Here is a 21,064-nt window from a genome sequence, read left to right on the forward strand (position 1 = left end):
GGCGTCTCTGTATATTTGGGGTCCCTAGCGCTATATCTAGGTGCATGGTGTGGCACCCCAAAACACCAGCATAAGCCAGAAAGCCCAGCGTAGCATACCATTGAAAAAACTATAGTGTTAATAAATTAGTATTTAGGAAGCCGAAGCTATAGAGAGGGTGATACAAACATGAAATGTAATAAAAAAATGTCATGCAGTTTCAGAGTGGATCAAGACTTAATCCTAGCTTGCGATGACTGCAGTCTGTTTATTTCCTGGTTTGACGTCACAAACACGACCTGCGTTCGGCCAATCACTCCCCCGTTTCTCCAGCCACTCCTGCGTTTTTGCCTGGCACGCCTGCGTTTTTTTAGCACACTCCCTGAAAACACTGAGTTGCCGCCCAGAAACACCCACTTTCTGTCAATCATACAACGAACACTCGAGCGACTGAAAAACGTCGCTCGAGCCTCTGTAAAACTACAAAGTTTTGTGTGAAAATACTTAGCGCTTGCGCACTGCGTACCATGCGCATGCGCATAAATGCTGATTTTTCACCTGATCGCTGCTCTGCGAAAAACGGCAGCAAGCGATCAACTCGGAATGAGGGCCAGGGTCTGAGACTGCATTGAGGAAGGGGGGAAGAGGGAGGTTGGTTTGCTGGGAGTCACCTTCTTGATCTGCAGGGAATCCTGTCAGCTAATCTTCTCTGATACCACAGACATTTTCAGAACTATTAATGATACCAGTTCTCAACACAGTATTATTATCAGGAGCATGTTTCCCCACAGAATCTTCACGCTGAGTGGACATAACGATCCACCTTTTACCTGGCCCCTGCTGGTTGCCATCATTGATGCACATGGTGCTCCCACCAATCTCTGACCGTTGATTATTTACTTCCCTTATTAAAAGGGTTTGATGCTTAGTCATGGCGCCAGACATCTCATTATTATCACAGATGCTGGAATAAATAGGGTTATCACATATTATTGCATCAGTAATGACATCACCATCATTCATTCATTCATGAAGGTGTAGTGCATTCGCCCCAAACCAGTTTGAAGTACCTCACTCTTGGGCAAGTTGGGTAACACACATATGGGAACAGGGTCCCCTATCCCTACCTCATGGTAAGATGCCTGTGGAAAGACAGGGTTACATCCTATCACATTAATCGGGGTGGCATGGGACATATTGTTGCATACAGCATTCAACCCAACTACTGATACAGGTGGAACATAATCTGCTAACTGCACCCCACACAACTCTACATCAGGGCATGCACTTTCTGACAGAATAGATTAGGCCCTGTGTAACGACAAAGAGTTATTTTCCAGAACACACAGGTTTGCATCACCCTGAAAATCACATACATTTGTAACCAGATGCCAATCAGCAGGTGTCACTTGAGGAAAAGAAGAGTTAGTTCCTGCAGCAACACATTTCATATCACTGGTACTATCACAAGTCTCTGTCACAGTAGAAAATGCAAAATGTTCACGGGGCACTACGTTTTTACCCAGTCACTTCTGTGCAAGATCCAGCAGTATCACGTATGTCCATAGCAGAGTCCCAAGGTTTAATATACACAGAAATAGCAGGAATAAAAGTTTCAGGAACATAGTGGGAGATCACATGTCCACTGTCAGTATATACGAAACCATCTTTGCGAATATCTGCAGACACTCCCTCCTCTCTCCTGGACAAAGTCTCCTCAATAATACTGTCCTTTTTAACATCAGCCTCCTCTAGCCGCAAACCCCTCATGTCTTGTGATAGTATGCTGCTCGCACCCTCAGCTGCTCCTAGCAGGGTAAGCTGCCCCATGTGGGGGGACAATATCTCAATAGCATAGTTCACACTGACTGTAGCTTGTGGGGGTACCTTTTCCTTCTTGGGTACCTTGGCAGGCTGAGCTGTTGCTTCTTCAGCTGCAGAAAGAAGCTGCATTAAGGTTTGTCACTCTGTTTCCATGCGGTGACACTGATCTTGCCAGAACAGGGTAACCTCACTGCACGCAAGGCCTGGCAGCTGACACTATTTAGTTAATTCCTCATCATGGTAACTAGTTCATCCGGGTTTGGGTCATCGTCCCAACTTTGGTTCTCTGGCAATGTATTGGATTGCCGCTCTGCTGCCTCACTGTCCGACTCATGTTCAGCTGTCTCCCTGGGGCTGGCAGAGTTGTCAGACCTAAGTCTGGTATCTGTTGTTCTGTTAAAAGCCAGCTGATTCTCCAAAATGCAGTGGGCATTAGCTTGGCTGCCTCCATCTAGTTGCAACACAGGGGAATCCTCTGACCCGGGCTTGCTAACAGGAGAGTCTCTGCTTGCGGACTGACTTTTGAGTCTGGCCAGCTCCAGCTGGTACAGGCGGTCAGCCTGCCTTTCCTCACATTCCAGAACTGTTGCACCAGCTACATAAGGGTTGCCATGTCTGGATATGTCTTCACATATATAAGCGCACTCTGTAAATACTTATCCAGGTCAGGACCTTTACTGTAGATGTAAAAGGTGCCCGACCTCCGCTGGATATTTCCAGTACTGTCTAAGTTCCTATAGTCAGTCATACTGGGGACTTGTTTCATGCAAGGTTTAACGGTGATCTCCCTGGTCTCATGGTGTCTTGAGCAATCACTTTCTCGTCACGGAGCCATTTGTAGCTTGCATTCTCTCTCAGCTTGTCGGTTTGCAGAACTCCTTTCTGCCATAGAACTCTACCTCTACACCAGGTGTGCAGCACTGGCAAGCTCCATCTCTCTCCTCTTGTGCACTGGAACACTTTCTCCCCGCGCAGCATGCAGCTCCGACAGTTTCCAGGAACGGGGGGATAAGATCCAAATTTGTGGCAGCCACAGCAGGTCTCACATTGATAACATAGTCCACATCAGAATCCAGCATCGCACTGTCACATCCCACCATACATAACAGTCCAGTACGTGTAATACATCTCCTACTGCTTCAGCAGCCCAGGCCGATGCATCATTCCCACACACAGGTTTGCAGCCATCACGATGCACTGTATATTTCTCTGACGTCCTAGTGGATGCTGGGGACTCCGTAAGGACCATGGGGAATAGCGGCACAAAAGTAAAGCTTTAGGACTACCTGGTGTGCACTGGCTCCTCCCCCTATGACCCTCCTCCAAGCCTCAGTTAGATTTTTGTGCCCGAACGAGAAGGGTGCACACTAGGTGGCTCTCCTGAGCTGCTTAGTGAAAAGTTTCGTTTTTAGGTTTTTTATTTTCAGTGAGACCTGCTGGCAACAGGCTCACTGCATCGAGGGACTAAGGGGAGAAGAAGCGAACTCACCTGCGTGCAGAGTGGATTGGGCTTCTTAGGCTACTGGACATTAGCTCCAGAGGGACCGATTACAGGCCCAGCCATGGATGGGTCCCAGAGCCGCGCCGCCGGCCCCCTTACAGAGCCAGAAGACAGAAGAGGTTCGGGAAATCGGCGGCAGAAGACGTCCTGTCTTCAATAAGGTAGCGCACAGCACCGCAGCTGTGCGCCATTGCTCTCAGCACACTTCACACTCCGGTCACTGAGGGTGCAGGGCGCTGGGGGGGGGGCGCCCTGAGACGCAATAAAAACACCTTAGATGGCAAAAAATACATCACATATAGCTCCTGGGCTATATGGATGCATTTAACCCCTGCCAGAATACACAGAAAAACGGGAGATAAGGCCGCCGAGAAGGGGGCGAAGCCTATCTCCTCAGCACACTGGCGCCATTTTCCCTCACAGCTCCGTTGGAGGGAAGCTCCCTGGCTCTCCCCTGCAGTCACTACACTACAGAAAGGGTTAAAAAAGAGAGGGGGGCACTAATTAGGCGCAGTATTAAAAATACAGCAGCTATAAGGGGAAAAACACTTATATAAGGTTATCCCTGTATATATATATAGCGCTCTGGTGTGTGCTGGCAAACTCTCCCTCTGTCTCCCCAAAGGGCTAGTGGGGTCCTGTCCTCTATCAGAGCATTCCCTGTGTGTGTGTGCTGTGTGTCGGTACGTTTGTGTCGACATGTATGAGGAGGAAAATGATGTGGAGACGGAGCAAATTGCCTGTAATAGTGATGTCACCCCCTAGGGGGTCGACACCTGAGTGGATGAACTGTTGGAAGGAATTACGTGACAGTGTCAGCTCTGTATAAAAGACAGTGGTTGACATGAGACAGCCGGCTACTCAGCTTGTGCCTGTCCAGACGTCTCATAGGCCGTCAGGGGCTCTAAAGCGCCCGTTACCTCAGATGGCAGATACAGACGCCGACACGGATACTGACTCCAGTGTCGACGGTGAAGAGACAAATGTGACTTCCAGTAGGGCCACACGTTACATGATTGAGGCAATGAAAAATGTTTTACACATTTCTGATAATACGAGTACCACCAAAAAGGGGTATTATGTTCGGTGAGGAAAAACTACCTGTAGTTTTCCTGAATCTGATAAATTAAATGAGGTGTGTGATGATGCGTGGGTTTCCCCCGATAACAACTGATAATTTCTAAAATGTTATTGGAATTATATCCTTTCCCGCCAGAGGTTAGGGTGCGTTGGGAAACACCCCCTAGGGTGGGTAAAGCGCTCACACGCTTGTAAGAACAAGGGCTCTACCCTCTCCTGAGATGGCCGCCCTTAGGGATCCTGCTGATAGAAAGCAGGAGGGTATCCTAAAATGTATTTACACACATACTGGTGTTATACTGCGACCAGCAATCGCCTCAGCCTGGATGTGCAGTGCTGGGTTGGCGTGGTCGGATTCCCTGACTGAAAATATTGATACCCTAGATAGGGACAGTATATTATTGCCTATAGAGCATTTAAAAGATGCATTTCTATATATGCGTGATGCACAGCGGAATATTTGCCGACTGGCATCAAGTGTAAGTGCGTTGTCCATTTCTGCCAGAAGAGGGTTATGGACACGACAGCGGTCAGGTGATGCGGATTCCAAACGGCATTTGGAAGTATTGCCGTATAAAGGGGAGGAGTTATTTGGGGTCGTCTTTCAGACCTGGTGGCCACGGCAACAGCTGGGAAATCCACGTTTGTACCCCAGGTCGCCTCTCAACATAAGAAGACGCCGTATTATCAGGCGCAGTCCTTTCGTTCCCAGAAGGGCAAGCGGGCAAAAGGTTCCTCATTTCTGCCCCGTGACAGAGGGAGAGGAAAAAGGCTGCAGAAATCAGCCAGTTCCCAGGAACAGAAGCCCTCTCCCGCCTCTGCCAAGCCCTCAGCATGACGCTGGGGCTTTACAAGCAGGCTCAGGCACGGTGGGGGCCCGTCTCAATGAATTTCAGCGCGCAGTGGACTCACTCGCAAGTAGACCCCTGGATCCTTCAGATGATATCTCAGGGGTACAAATTGGAATTCGAGACGTCTCCCCCTCGCCGTTTTCCTAAAGTCGGCTTTACCGACGTCTCCCTCTGACAGGGAGGCAGTTTTGGAAGCCATTCACAAGCTGTATTCCCAGCAGGTGATAATCAAGATACCCCTCCTGCAACAGGGAACGGGGTATTATTCCACACTGTTGTGGTACCGAAGCCGGACGGCTCGGTGAGACCGATTCTAAATCTAAAATCTTTGAACACTTACATACGGAGGTTCAAATTCAAGATGGAGTCACTCAGAGCAGTGATTGCGAACCTGGACGAAGGGCACTACATGATGTCTCGGGACATCAAGGATGCTTACCTTCATGTCCCAATTTACCCTTCTCACCAAGGGTATCTCAGGTTTGTCGTACAGAACTGTCACTATCAGTTTCAGACGCTGCCGTTTGGATGGTCCACGGCACCCCGGGTCTTTACCAAGGTAACGGCCGAAATGATGATACTCCTTCGAAGGAAGGGAGTTTTAGTTATCCCTTACTTGGACGATCTCCTGATAAGGATAAGATCCAGAGAACAGTTGGAGGTCGGTGTAGCACTATCTCAGGTAGTGTTGCGGCAGCACGGTTGGATTCTCAATATTCCAAAATCGCAGCTGGTTCCGACGACTCGTCTTCTGTTCCTAGGGATGATCCTGGACACAGTCCAGAAAAAGGTGTTTCTCCCGGAGGAGAAAGCCAGGGAGTTATCCGAGCTAGTCAGGAACCTCCTAAAACCGAGCCAAGTCTCAGTGCATCAATGCACAAGGGTTCTGGGAAAAATGGTGGCTTCCTACGAAGCAATCCCATTCGGCAGATTCCACGCAAGAACTTTCCAGTGGGACCTGCTGGACAAATGGTCCGGCTCGCATCTTCAGATGCATCAGCTGATAACCCTGTCACCAAGGACAAGGGTGTCCCTCCTGTGGTGGTTGCAGAGTGCTCATCTTCTAGAGGGCCGCAGATTCGGCATTCAGGACTGGGTCCTGGTGACCACGGATGTCAGCCTGCGAGGCTGGGGAGCAGTCACATAGGGAAGGAATTTCCAGGGCTTATGGTCAAGCCTGGAGACATCACTTCACATAAATATCCTGAAGCTAAGGGCCATTTACAATGCTCTAAGCTTAGCAAGACCTCTGCTTCAAGGTCAGCTGGTGTTGATCCAGTTGGACAACATCACGGCAGTCACCCAAGTAAACAGACAGGGTGGCACAAGAAGCAGGAGGGCAATGGCAGAAGCTGCAAGGATTCTTCGCTGGGCGGAAAATCATGTGATAGCACTGTCAGCAGTGTTCATTCCGGGAATGGACAACTGGGAAGCAGACTTCCTCAGCAGACGCTCTGGTAACACTGTGGGTGTACCGGTCAGTGTATGTGTTCCATCCTCTGCCTCTCATACACAAGGTACTGAGAATTATAAGATGGAGAGGAGAAAGCACTATATTCGTGGCTCCGGATTGGCCAAGAAGGACTTGGTAACCGGAACTTCAAGAGATGCTCACGGAGGATCCGTGGCCTCTACCTCTAAGAAGGGACCTGCTCCAGCAAGGACCCTGTCTGTTCCAAGACTTACCGCGGCTACGTTTGATGGCATGGCGGTTGAACGCCGGATCCTGAAGGAAAAAGGCATTCCGGATGAAGTCATCCCTATCCTGATCAAAGCCAGGAAGGATGTAACCGCAAAACATTATCACCGCAATTGGCGAAAATATGTTGCGTGGTGCGAGGCCAGTAAGGCCCGACGGAGGAATTTCAACTGGGTCGATTCCTACATTTCCTGCAAACAGGAGTGTCTATGGGCCTGAAATTGGGGTCCATTAAGGTTCAAATTTCGGCCCTGTCAATTTTCTTCCAAAAAGAACTAGCTTCAGTCCCTGAAGTTCAGACGTTTGTAAAAGGGGTACTGTATATACAGCCTCCTTTTGTGCCTCCAGTGGCACCTTGGGATCTCAATGTAGTTTTTGGGTTCCAAAAGTCACATTGGTTTGAACCACTTAAATCTGTGGAGTTAAAATATCTCACATGGAAGGTGGTCATGCTGTTGGCCCTGGCCTGGGCCAGGCGCGTGTCAGAATTGGCGGCTTTATCCTGTAAAAGCCCTTATCTGATTTTCCATTCGGACAGGGCGGAATTGAGGACTCGTCCTCAGTTTCTCCCTAAGGTGGTTTCAGCGTTTCACCTGAACCAACCTATGGTGGTGCCTGCGGCTACTAGGGACTTGGAGGACTCCAAGTTGCTAGACGTTGTCAGGGCCCTGAAAATATATGTTTCCAGGATGGCTGGAGTCAGAAAATCTGACTCGCTGTTTATCCTGTATACACCCAACAAGCTGGGTGCTCCTGCTTCTAAGCAGACTATTGCTCGTTGGATTTGTAGTACAATTCAGCTTGCACATTCTGTGGCAGGCCTGCCACAGCCAAAAATCTGTAAATGCCCACTCCACAAGGGAGGTGGGCTCATCTTGGGCGGCTGCCCGAGGGGTCTCAGCTTTACAACTTTGCCGAGCAGCTACTTGGTCAGGAGCAAATACGTTTGTAAAATTCTACAAATTTGATACCCTGGCTGAGGAGGACCTGGAGTTCTCTCATTTGGTGCTGCAGAGTCATCCGCACTCTCCCGCCCGTTTGGGAGCTTTGGTATAATCCCCATGGTCCTTACGGAGTCCCCAGCATCCACTAGGACGTCAGAGAAAATAAGAATTTACTTACCGATAATTCTATTTCTCGTTGTCCGTAGTGGATGCTGGGCGCCCATCCCAAGTGCGGATTGTCTGCAATACTGGTACATAGTTATTGTTACAAAAAATCGGGTTATTGCTGTAGTGAGCCATCTTTTCTAGAGGCTCCTCTGTTATCATGCTGTTAACTGGGTTTAGATCACAAGTTATACGGTGTGGCTGGTATGAGTCTTACCCGGGATTCAAAATCCTTCCTTATTGTGTACGCTCGTCCGGGCACAGTATCCTAACTGAGGCTTGGAGGAGGGTCATAGGGGGAGGAGCCAGTGCACACAAGGTAGTCCTAAAGCTTTACTTTTGTGCCCAGACTCCTGCGGAGCCGCTATTCCCCATGGTCCTTACGGAGTCCCCAGCATCCACTACGGACTACGAGAAATAGAATTATCGGTAAGTAAATTCTGATTTTTCCATACTTTATAGCAGTTGGTGAATATTTATCCAAGGCCATATGCACACGCCTCACATCGATAACGGAGTCCACATCAGAAATCAGCATGGCACAATTACTTCTCGCAGTACATAACAGTCCAGTACGCAATACATCTTCTACTGTCTAAGCAGCCCAGGCCGATGCACTATTCGCACGCACAGGATTGCCATCATCCTTCATCAGATGCTTAGACTCCGTCATCTTGGATCTCACTTTCACCAGAATAAAATAATAGAAAGAAAGAAAACAGGGATATAGGAACAGAGACTGCGTTCATGGTATATCGTTTCTAACTATTGTCTCTTGTAAGCCTGAGTTCTGACTGGTGAAGTGGAATTACTCCCACACAGCAGTCAGAACTAAAATTATATTTTTATTATAATTAAGAAATGTATTCGGGTTTACAAGGGTAAAAAGATTACAAAGGTTATAAGGAATCTAAGAAAAGATATACAGGTTACTAACAGTCTCAATAAACAAAAAGGGAATAAAGAAAATCAGAACCTACTGTAATTACTCTTACGTAGTGCATTAAGTCCTGTGTGAGGAAGCTTCACAAGAAAGTAGACATCCATTCAGCATTGGCAGCCACTTCCATCAGAATGAACAAGAATCTATCAGTGATTCACATAGTTATAGGCCCCTCAGCACATCAGCCCCCACCTCTTGGAAAGGTTAACCCTTACTCTGCTGGGCCCATTCATATCCAGCAGTGGAAGGTCACTCTCCTAGTAATATCTATAGAAGGCCTGTGATCTGAGTGTCACATCTTCCTAAATGTGTGTCTTGAAGCTCCAGAGGTTTATGACGCTAGTCAGGAAATAGGATTTCTGGACATTCCTTTCAGGCAGGGACATTTGTCACACTTCCCTGGTCTGTGTATAGAGCCCCCTTGTTGACATAACAAACTAATTGGGCTTATCAGACCTCAATGTCCAGAGCTTGGCAATATCTGCTTTGAACACATGCTTTTGTAGTAATGCAATCCCCTTTTACAACTTGTTACAAATCAGAGCTAAGTCATGTCAGGGTCCCCAGCCACATGTAATTTATACTTTTGACAATACACAACTCTGAGGTCAGCTCACAGGAGAAATTATGATATTTCCCTGACAGTCATGATTTCAGATCATCGGTGGTTTGATATACAGTATTGGCCAATTGATGTTTAAACTGATATTTATAAAAAAAATGATAAAAAATAAAATTAAATTGTGTAGGATATTTTTTAAATAAATGTTCATAATCTAATTCAATAATAACAAAAATTGTCAATTTTTGAGAGGTTTTTGAAAAAATATCAGCCAATAAGTTAAGTTATGACTTACCTGTTTAACAACCAGTATTGGTTTTTGAGTTTAGAATCTGAACTGGATTGGATTAATAGTAGTAAATTATCTCCTTCAATTTCAAAGGTAATGGTGAAAAAACAACATATGGCTATTTTCTTAAACTAAAAAGTTTTCTGAAATAGCACTTGGTTGCTGTTGCTCCCAGATAATAGTTCTGAAAAACTGTATTCCAAAGGGTTTTCCAAGAGAAAGCAGACTATTAGACTATCTGGGGGCACGCTTATGTTAATATATTGTATGGTAATATGATTGTGTACTCCTTGTACACTCTCTCATCCAATAATGGGTAAGCAGAGGTGACAAGTAGGGATACATACCAATTACCTACAGCCATACCACACTGGATATGCCTGATCTCATCCGATCTTGGAAGCCAAGCAGTGTCAGGATTGATCAGTACCAATAAGGGAGACCTCCTGGGAATACCAAGTGCTGTAGATGTATGAAGCGGAAGATCTACCATACTTACCTTGGAAAGCAGAAGTGCATTACTTTACTTTCCTTCCACACCAGAAAATTTGGCGACATCACTCTCTCATTGCTCATTTGATGGCTAACAGATGAGCAAAAGCAGAAGTGGCTGGTCTCTACTACTCTTATCTAACAAACCTAGACTCTCAAATATTGGTGATGCATTGTACGCGCACAATCAGACCCAAAAGATTTATTTGGCATACACAACAGATTATTAGTGAGCTTTCTAAATAATATTGTCTCATTCTGTGGGTATTTGGAGTAACACAGCCCGACATTTGTTCTCTAAAGTTGAATTGGGATATATGTAGAGATGAGTGGGTTCGGTTCTCAGAGAACCGAACCCCTCCCCCCCTCGAACTTCACGCTCTGTGCCAGAATCCGAGTCTGGCTCAGGACTTTCCGTTGGATTCTCGCGGCTTTTGGATTCCACATAAACAGCCATGTGTCGCCGCCATTTTCACTCCAGACTTGAAGAGTGAGGGAGACAGATCCCTGTCTCTCTGGGTGGTAGCGTCAGGTGGGGTCAGTGTGTGTTCTGTAGGGGTGCTATTCCTGTCACTGTGGTGTCCCTGTGATATTAGGGGTGCTGTCCTGGCTGTCACTGGTTTTTCATGTGCTGTTAGCGGTGCTGCAGCTGTACATGGGTGTGGCTGTCCTGGCTGTCACTGTGTTGTACAGGAGGCTGGGGCACTATCCTCCTGTATGCTGTGAAAATAAAGGAGTGCTGGCCCTGTCTTGTATGCTGTAAAAATTCAGGGGTGCTCTTGTTAAAATAAAAGTACACTGGTCCTGTATACTGTAAAAATTCAGGGGCACTGTTGTTAAACTAAAAGTACACTGGCCCTGTATGCTGTAAAAATACAGGGGAGCTCTTGATAAAATAAAAGTACACTGGTCCTGTATGCTGTAAAAATTCAGAGGGGCTATTGTTAAAATAAAAGTACACTGGCCCTGTATGCTGTAAAAATTCAGGGGCGCTGTTGTTAAAATAAAAGTACACTGACCCTGTATGCTGTAAAAATACAGGGGTGCTCTTGATAAAATAAAAGTACACTGGTCCTGTATGCTGTGAAGATACAGGGGTGCTCTCGTTAAAATAGAAGTAAACTGTCCCTGTACACTGTAATAATTCAGGGGTGCTGTTTTTAAAATAAAAGTACAGTGGCCCTGTCTTGTTTGTTGTAAAAATGTAGGGGTGCTGTTGTCAAAATAAATGTATACTGCCCCTGTCTTATATGCTGTGAAAATGCAGGGGTGCAGTGAAACTAAATGTACACTGTCCCTGCCTTGTATGCTGTAAAAATTCAGGGGTGCTGTTGTTGAAATAAAAGTACACTGTTCCCCTGTATGTTGTAAAAATTCAGGGGTGCTGTTGTTAAAATAAAAGTACACTTGCCCTGTATGCTCTAAAAATACAGGGGCACTATTGTTAAAATAAAAATACACTGGTCCTGTATGCTGTAAATATACAGGGGTGCTGTGAAAATAAAGTGGCACTGTTCTGTGAAATGAAGAACAAAAATTTGGAGTAATAAATAGTGGAAGATCAGGAACCACTTCCAGGTGCTAGTGCTGAAGCTGCTGCTGCCACCAGTCATGACATTGTCAATGCAATTCCATCAACGTCGTCTGCTAAGACCGATGCCCAATGTCATAGAGGACATGTAAAGAAGAAGAAGCAAAAATTAATAATCAGGAAAAAAAGAAATTATCTGATGAGAAATGTAAAATTGCCAATATGCCATTCACAACACGAAGTGGCAAGGAAAGGCCAAGACCTTGGCATATGTTCATGGCTGGTGGCTCAGCTTCTCATGAGGAGGGAAGCACTCCTTCCTCTCGAAAAATTAAAAAAGTTAAGCTTGTTAAAGCACAGGAAAAAAAAACTGCGTTCAAATATATCACAAATCCCCAAGAAGAGTCCAAGTGTGTCCGCAGTTGCGATGTCTAGGCTTGACCTTCCCAAGACTGTATGGAAAGAGGAGGCTCCTACCACCATTTGCATGCCCCCTGCAAGTGCTGGAAGGAGCACCGCCAGTCCAGTTGCTGGACGTTAACCACCTAGGAACTTCCTCCCTTATACGTCACCTGCAGCGCATTCAGCAGAAGTCATGTCAAGTTCAGAAACTTTGGGTAAGAGTGTAAGCAGTCCACTGACACCTAAATTCCTTCTCCCTGTTGTACCCAAGCTCCTGCAATCCACACCACCAACTCCCTCAACGTCAATTTCCTCCTCAGTCAGAAACGTAAGTAGTCCTGCAGGCCATGTCACTGGCATGACTGACGAGTCCTCTGCTATCCGGTATTCCTACGGAGGATCCTTGAGTGGTACGCCTACTGCTGCTCTGCTGCCACTGCTGTTGTTGCTGCTGGGAGTTGATCTTCATCCCAGAAAGGAAGTCAGAAGACCACTTATACTACTTCAACTAAGCAATTGACTGTCCAACAGTTCTTTGCGAGGAAGATGAAATATAACAGCAGTCACCCTGTTGCAACAACTATGCTGGTGTTAGGCGTGTGTCCGATATCTGCAATTATTACAGTATGATTTAGACAGTTGATGGACTTACTGTGTCCCCAGTACCAAATCCCATCTAGATTCCACTTCACTAGGCAAGCGATTCCTGGACTGTACAGGGACATTAAGAAAAGTGTCCTCAGTGTCCTGAAAAATGCGATTTGTACCCACTGTCCACTTAACCATGGACATGTGGACAAGTGGAGCAGGACAAACTAAGGACTACATGACTGTGACAGCCTACTGAGTAGATGTATTGCCTTTTCGCAGTAACAACAGCAGTGGCAGCAGCATCTCACAAACGCCAACTAGTTCCTAGGCAGGCTACGCTGTGTAGCATCGGTTTCCATAAGAGGCACAGCGCTGACAGCCTCTTATGGAAACTGAGGGACACCATCACACAATGGCTCACCCCACTTACTGTAGACTTTCCCAGGTATTTATGATACATAACAGTGCAATCAATATTGTGCGTGCATTACATCTTGCCAAATTACAGCACATCCCATGTTTTGCACATACAATTAATTTGGAAGAGTTTTTTGAAAAATTATGGGCGTGCAGGAGATGCTGTCGGTGGCCCAAAAAATTGCATTACACTTTCGACATTCAGCGACTGCGTGCCGAAGACTGGAGCGCCAGCAAACACTCCTGAACCTGCCCTGCCATCCCCTGAACCAAGAGGTGGTAAGAAGGTGGAATTCAAAACTGTACAGTATATGCTTTAGAGCATGGAGGAGCAGCAAAATACCATTCAAGCTTATACATCCACCTATAATATTGGAAAAGGAGGGGGAATGCACCTGACTCAAGCACAGTGGAGAATGATTTCTGTGTTGTGCAAGGTACTCCAATCCTTCGAACTTGCCACACGTGAAGTCAGTTCAGACACTGCCAGCTTGAGTCAGGTCATTCCCCTCATCAGGCTTTTGCAGAAGCAGCTGGAGAAATTGAAGGAGGAGCTAAGACGGAGTGATTCCGCAAAGTATTTGGGACTTGTGGATGGAGCCCTTAATTCACTTTGCCAGGATTCATGGGTGGTCAATCTGTTGAAATCAGAGCACTATATTTTGGCCACCATGCTCGATCCTTGGTTTAAAGCCTATGTTGTATCTCACTTTCCGGCAGACACAAGTCTGCAGAGGTTCAAAGCCCTACTGGTAAGAAATTTGTCAACTCAAGCGGAACGTGATCCACCAACCGCTCCTCCTTCACTTTCTCTCGCAACTGGGGCTGCGAGGAAAAGGATAACCTTTCGTAGCCCACCCGCTGGCGGTGATGCAGGGCAGTCAGGAGCAAGTGTTGACATCTGATCCGGATTGAAGGAGCTACCAACAATTACTGACATATCTACTGTCGCTGCATATGATGCTGTCACCATTGAAAGAATGGTGGAGGATTATATCAGTGACAGCATCCAAGTAGGCATGTCAGACAGTCCATATGTATTCTGGCAGGAAAAAGAGGCAATTTGGAGGCCCTCGCACAAACTGGCTTTTTTTTTACCTAAGTTGCTCCCCCCTCCAGTGTGTACTCCGAAAGAGTGTTTAGTGCAGACGGTAACATTGTCAGCGATCGGCGTAGGCGGTTACTTCCACAAAATGTGGAGAAGATGTTCATCAAAATGAATTATAAATTCCGCCAGGAAGATCTTTACCAGCAATTGCCGCCAGAAAGTACACAGGGACCTGTGATGGTGGCATCCAGTGGGGACGAATTAATAGTTTGTGAGGAGGAGCATGTACACACTAAAAGGGGTGAGGAATCTGAGGATAAGGACGACATCTTGCCTCTGTAGAGCCAGTTTGTGCAAGGAGAGATTAATTGCTTCTTTTTTGGTGGGTGGATTAGTTGCTCCTTTTTTGGTGGGGGCCAAAACAAACTAATCATTTCAGCCACAGTCATGTGGCAGACCCTGTCGCTGAAATGATGGGTTTGTTAAAGTGTGCATGTCCTGTTTATACAACATAAGGGTGAGGGGGAGGGCCCAAAGACAATTCCATCTTGCACCTCTTTTTTTATTTGCATTATATGCTCTTTGGAGCGTATTTTTTAAACCTGCCTTCCTGTCTGCCACTGCAGTGCCACTCCCAGATGGGCCAGGTGTTTGTGTCGCTTAGCTTAGTCATCCAGCGACCTCTGTGGAACCTTTTGGCCTAAAAATAATATTGTGCAGTAGTCAGAATAGACTGGAAATGAGTGGAAATGAATTTTATTGAGGTTAATATTACCGTAGGATCAAAATTACCCCCAAATTCTGTGATTTTTACTGTTTTTATGTTTGTTTTTTTAAAAACATCCAGAACCAAAACCCGGAAGGGTGGTTTTGGCAAAACCAATCCAGATCTAAAACACGAGCAGAGATCCAGATGCAAAATCAAAACACAAAACCCGAAAAGTGTCCGCTGCACATCTCTCTAGATATATCTTTCCCCTTACATGTTTGTATGATAAGTTAACAGAACAACAGAAATATTTGCTCTTATAAACGTCACAATAAAATTTTTATATACTCAAAACTTGCTCCTCTTATCAGGAGAATAGAATAGCCTCTGTGTGAAATAGATATATCTATAAAAAGACAGAGATTTATTTAATGCATATTCAATACAAGAGTAACTTTTTGAGTAATTTATTTAATAACGGTTTAATTCTTAATTTATGTCGTACTAATCTCTTAAGTGCATAGAGTGAAATCTTCAGTTTTAATACTGAGTACATAATCACATTACCATACAATATAATAACATAAGTGTGCCCCAGATAGACTAACAGTCCGCTTGCTCTCGCAAAACCCGTTGAAATACTGTTTCACGACCACTCAGACTTACGGCCAGCTCTCCGTCTAGCTGCAAACGATAATTTAATCATTTTTGCTGATTGTATTTTTATGTTCTGTAATACTGTACAGTATGTCAGAGTTACTGTAAGCAAAGTAAAAAGTTATAAAGTTGGAGTTTCCTTTAGACATTTTTATTCAGAATATATAAAAATTATTATGGGCTCCTCGCTTAACTACCAATTTGTTTAACGACCTATTTGTAGGAACGGATCTCGTCATTAAGTTAGGAGAATCTATATAGAATTTGTTTATCTATTGACAGAAAACCGCTGCACTAAATCATACCATGTGGAAGAGGGCAGTAAGCTTCTGGGAAAGATCTGCTATGGAGATGTGTGCCGCTGTGCGGAAGGTAAGATACAAAGGAACACATGGTTGTGGGTGTTTAAGAGTGAATTGTGTGTATTGTTAAGAAGCGTTGATTTAAAGATCTGTATGTAAACAAAACAAATACAGTGTAAAAGCTACTTTTAAATAAAGATTTATTTATCCAATTACATGAAAAAAACATATATTATTGCCATACAAAACCACCCAGATAATGGTCTTATGCCTTGTAATATGCCAGTGAAGTATATCACCCTTATATATTGCTGTATTATCCCACATATTACTTATTTGTTCTATACTATACAGTAGCTAAGGTTGCCACCTTTTTATTTTTGGATTCCTGCAACGGGGTGTGGTCAGTGGGCAGGGGTATGGCCAAAACCACAGGGTGACGCCTATGTTATTTTTCAGATTTCTGACCATTTTCTTACCACTGTAATAAAAACAGAAAACACAAAAATCCCAGGGCGCTAACACACAACTGAAAGTCATTCTTAGAATTAAGACCTAGTGGCAGAGGTGTAGCTAGGTGTCATGGTGCCCAGACAAAGGGTGTGTTTCTGCGCCCCACTCCCCTGTACTGAATTAGGTGCATGTTACATTTGAAAAGAAAAAATATAACAACAAAAAATAAATTGGTGACAAAGTTGGTTCTAGACTTTGTGGAGCTCAGGGCGAAAGTTTCCTTTGGGCGCGCTCCCATGTATAAAATAGGGACAGTGCGCGACAAAGGCGCGCAACAAAAATATAGGAGCGTGGCTTTATGGGCAAGGGGCATAGCCACAGAATAGTACCAATTCAGATTACACTGCACAGTAGTGTGTCACAACTGAGGGCCTGAGCTGACGGGAGGCAGCCTCAGTTGTAGGGGCTGAGATGTAACGGAACCTGGGAGGTTGTATCAGACCCCTAGACATGTAAGTAACATGTAGAATAACTGCCCGAAGGCGTGACCACGACAACCAGGATAAAAGTCAATGATGTTTATTATGACAAACTCCGTAACACAGCAGCAGTAAAGGAAACATAAAAGTCAACAGAGGATAAATACAATTCCTGGGTACTACAGGGTGGCAAGGGCCACAGGCACTGGTAGTGTGAGACAGTTCTTATAATCTTCTAGTTGGAAAGTCCTTACCAGGCCTGACTGTAGCAATGGAGAGAACCCAGGATCGTACCAGCAGGTGTTCCAGGAAAGACTGGGCTGCTGAAGATAAAACGGCTGCTGTGGATACTGGCTGGAACCAGACTGTTGTTGGTACGGAGTGGATACTGGCTGGAACCAGTTAAATAATAAACGAACTTGAGAGCGATGAAATAATAATGAAGTTTGGAGTTTGAGAGCGGTGAAATAATAATACCGGTGGAGAGTGGTAAACTGCAGAAAAGACACCGGCCCTTTAAGAGAAGCTGTACACTGCTGGAAGCTGGGCTGGAAGCAGGTGATTGATAATGAAGTTTGGAGTTTGAGAGCGGTGAAATAATAATACCGGTGGAGAGTGGTAAACTGCAGAAAGGACACCGGCCCTTTAAGAGAAGCTGTACACTGCTGGAAGCTGGGCTGGAAGCAGGTGATTGATAATGAAGTTTGGAGTTTGAGAGCGGTGAAATAATAATACCGGTGGAGAGTGGTAAACTGCAGAAAGGACACCGGCCCTTTAAGAGAAGCTGTACACTGCTGGAAGCTGGGCTGGAAGCAGGTGATTGTTGTAACTGGAAACAGGTGAGTCCAGAATGGATCGGAGAGTCAGGCTACACCGCAGATGGAATGCTGGTGCGGGTCTCTATAGCAGAAGTCTGGAGACAGGAGCTGGAACCTGGAAGACAACCACAGGAGAGAGACAAACTGGAACTAGGTTAGACAACCAAAGCACTGACGCCTTCCTTGCTCAGGCACAGCATACTTATACCTGCAGCAAGGAAGGGGTTGGCTAGGCAATTATGCAAATCAACAATACAGACAGCAGATTGGTGGAAATAATCAGATGACAAAATCCAAGATGGCTGCGCCCATGCAGACACTTGGAGGGAAGTTTGGTTTGTAATCCATGTGAGAATTGAAACAGTAATGGCGACGCCGGCCACAGGAGACAGGAGACGCCAGACTGACAAGCGCACATTTAACCACGCGGGCACAGCGGAGGCCGCGGCTGATGAAATCACCACTCTGACATTCTGCATGTGGAAACTCAGGAACAGCGGGATCCGGTCCTGGAACGCTGAGCCAGCCTTAGGAGGCATCTGAAGGGTAAGTAATGGCGTCCAGATACCCGGATCGTGACATAGTGTCTGTTATTCATATTACACCACACGGTAGTACCCCTTATACACTTTACGCCACACATCAGAGCCTCTTATACATGTTACACCACACAGTAGAGCCCCTTATACATGTTACACCACACAATAGAGCCCCTTATACATGTTTCGCCACAGAGTGGAGCCCCATATACATGTTATGGCACAGTAGAGCCGCTTATATTTGTTAAACCACAGTAGAGCCATTTATACACGTTACACCACAGTAGAGCTGCTTACACACGTTATGCCACAGTAGAGCCACTTATACATGTTACTCTGCTGATTCTAATGTAGAGAGAGGTGCTGCAGCATCAATGTAGAGAAAGGTGTTGTAGCAGCCAGAGCAGAGAGAGGTGCTGCAGCAGCTGGGGCAGAAAGAGGTGCTATAGCAGCTGGGACAGAGAGAAGTGCTGCAGCAGATGGGACAGAGTGAGGTGGTACTGCAGCAGCCGGGGCAGAAAGAGGTGCTGCAGCAGCCGGGGCAGAGAGTGTTGTAGCAGAACAGAAGTAACCCTGCTGCATAGCTACAAGCAGACAGCGAGACATATAAATAGGGCGGTAGAGCTCCGGCATGTGCTGGCTGTCAGTGTCTCCTGCTGTTGCCTCTGGCCTGCCCTGTTCCCTACCTAGTCTCCGAGTGTGCGCCCCCTCTGATATAACATGTGCAGAGAGAGTTAGATTCGGGTGGGTTATTTTGTTTCTGTGCAGGGTAAATACTGGCTGCTTTATTTTTACACTGCAATTTAGATTGCAGATTGAACTCACCACACACAAATCTAACTCTCTCTGCACATGTTATATCTGCCTCCCCTGCAGTGCACATGGTTTTGCCCAACTGCTAACAAAGTTCCTGCTGCGATCAACTTGGAATTACCCCCATTATGTAGCAATTAGTTTATACTGTGTTGCTATTTAGTGTCACTATAGCTGGCGGGAAGGGAACTATGAAGGTTGGTAGCCAATCTCGTTTGCAGATACGCACAGTTAAAAACGTAAATCAATATCACTCCTGAGACAGCAGCAATATAAAGATGGTGACTATGAATAGCAGGTTTCACTGGAGATATAGCATAGAATGATCTTTATAATGATCCACAATATACGTCACCCAATGCAGAGTAGTATTCTGTGCAGGTGAAACCAGTGGCATAACTAGAAATTTTTCTCCCCCAAGCAAAAAAATTCTCCGGCGCGCCCCCCCCAGCGCATCCCCCACAATTGGCACGAGCAAAGGGATGAACCTCTGCGCGCCACAAAGGGGCGTGGCTTTGTTGCAATGGGCGTAGCTTCACTTAAAGGGGCGTGGCATTGCAGGAAAAGACTACCTTATACCCCAGTTTTGCAACCTGCACGCCCAGACGTTGGCCACCACAGGAAAGAAAAATAATCCTGATTCATGCCCCTTACATTATTTGTTATTTTTCCTCCTTATAGTAATGCCCAGTATACATTATGCCACACACAATAATGCCCATTACACAATATGCCATACACCATAATTCCCCCCTACACATTATGCCACACACCGTAATGCCTGTGACACATTATGGCAGGAATCGCAATGCCCGTTATACATTATGCTACACACTGCAATGCCCCTGATACATTATAGCACATACAATGCCTGTGACACATTATGACACACACCACGATGACCCTGAGACATTATACCACATACCACAATGCCCGTGATATAATATTCCACACACCGTAATGCCTGACACATTATGCCACACACCGCAATGTCCGTGATACATTATGCCACACACTGCAATGACCCTGAGACATTATACCACATACCACAATGCCCGTGATATAGTATACCACACACCGTATTGCCTGTGACACATTATGACACACACCGCAATATCCGTGATACATTATACTACACTGCAATGCCCCTGAGACATTATACCACATACCACAATGCCCGTGATATAGTATACCACACACTGCCTGTGACACATACCGCAATGCCACATAATACCACATAATGCCTGTGACACATACCGCAATGCCCGTTATACCCTATGCCACACACCGCAATGCCCGTTATACATTATGCTACACTGCAATGCCCCTGAGACATTATACCACATACCACAATGCCCGTGATATAGTATACCACACACCGTAATGCCTGTGACACATTATGACACACACCGCAATGTCCGTGATACATTATGCCACACACCGCAATGCCCATTACACATTAAGTCCTACAGTAAGGCTTCTAATTACTTTTAAATTACCTGCTCATTGCCAGGGGTTTCATGCACTGTGTGTCATGCTTGTTGCCAGGGGTTTCATGCTCTTGGTTCCATGCACGGTGCCAGGTGTTTTCATGCTCAGGGTGTCATGCTTGTTGCCAGGGGGTTCATGCACTGGGTGTCATGCTCGTTGCCAGGGGTTTCATGCTCTTGGTTCCATGCACGGTGCCAGGTGTTTTCATGCTCAGGGTGTAATGCTTGTTGCCAGGGGGTTCATGCACTGGGTGTGATGATCCTTGCCAGGGGTTTCACGCACTGGGTGTCATGCTCGTTGCTAGGGGGTAATGCTTGTTGCTAGGGCAGTGCTCCCAGTGCCAGATATTCCCCCACAGTGCCAGGTACACACATGCCCCCAATGCCAAATATGCCCCCCCCCAAAGTGCCAGGTACACATATACCCCCCAGTGTCACATATGCTCCCCAAGGTCCAGCTCCCCCCCCCCGCGCTGAAGTGCCGGT

The 21,064-nt window shown here is 46.0% G+C and overlaps 1 protein-coding gene and 1 pseudogene across 2 annotated transcripts in view; both read left to right on the forward strand.

Moving 5' to 3' along the window:
• The window catches only part of LOC134936125 (complement C3-like), a 674,806-nt gene that overhangs the window by 626,873 nt on the left and 26,869 nt on the right, over positions 1–21,064 (forward strand). For both annotated transcript variants that reach the window (XM_063931038.1, XM_063931039.1), the window contains exon 37: positions 15,967–16,056. In XM_063931038.1, coding sequence (XP_063787108.1) covers positions 15,967–16,056 — 90 coding nt within the window. The remainder of the gene's footprint in view (positions 1–15,966; positions 16,057–21,064) is intronic.
• On the forward strand, positions 10,190–10,308 carry LOC134937080 (5S ribosomal RNA; annotated as a pseudogene).

The sequence above is a fragment of the Pseudophryne corroboree genome, chromosome 6 (assembly GCF_028390025.1).
Source record: "Pseudophryne corroboree isolate aPseCor3 chromosome 6, aPseCor3.hap2, whole genome shotgun sequence".
In the NCBI taxonomy this organism is placed as follows: domain Eukaryota; kingdom Metazoa; phylum Chordata; class Amphibia; order Anura; family Myobatrachidae; genus Pseudophryne; species Pseudophryne corroboree.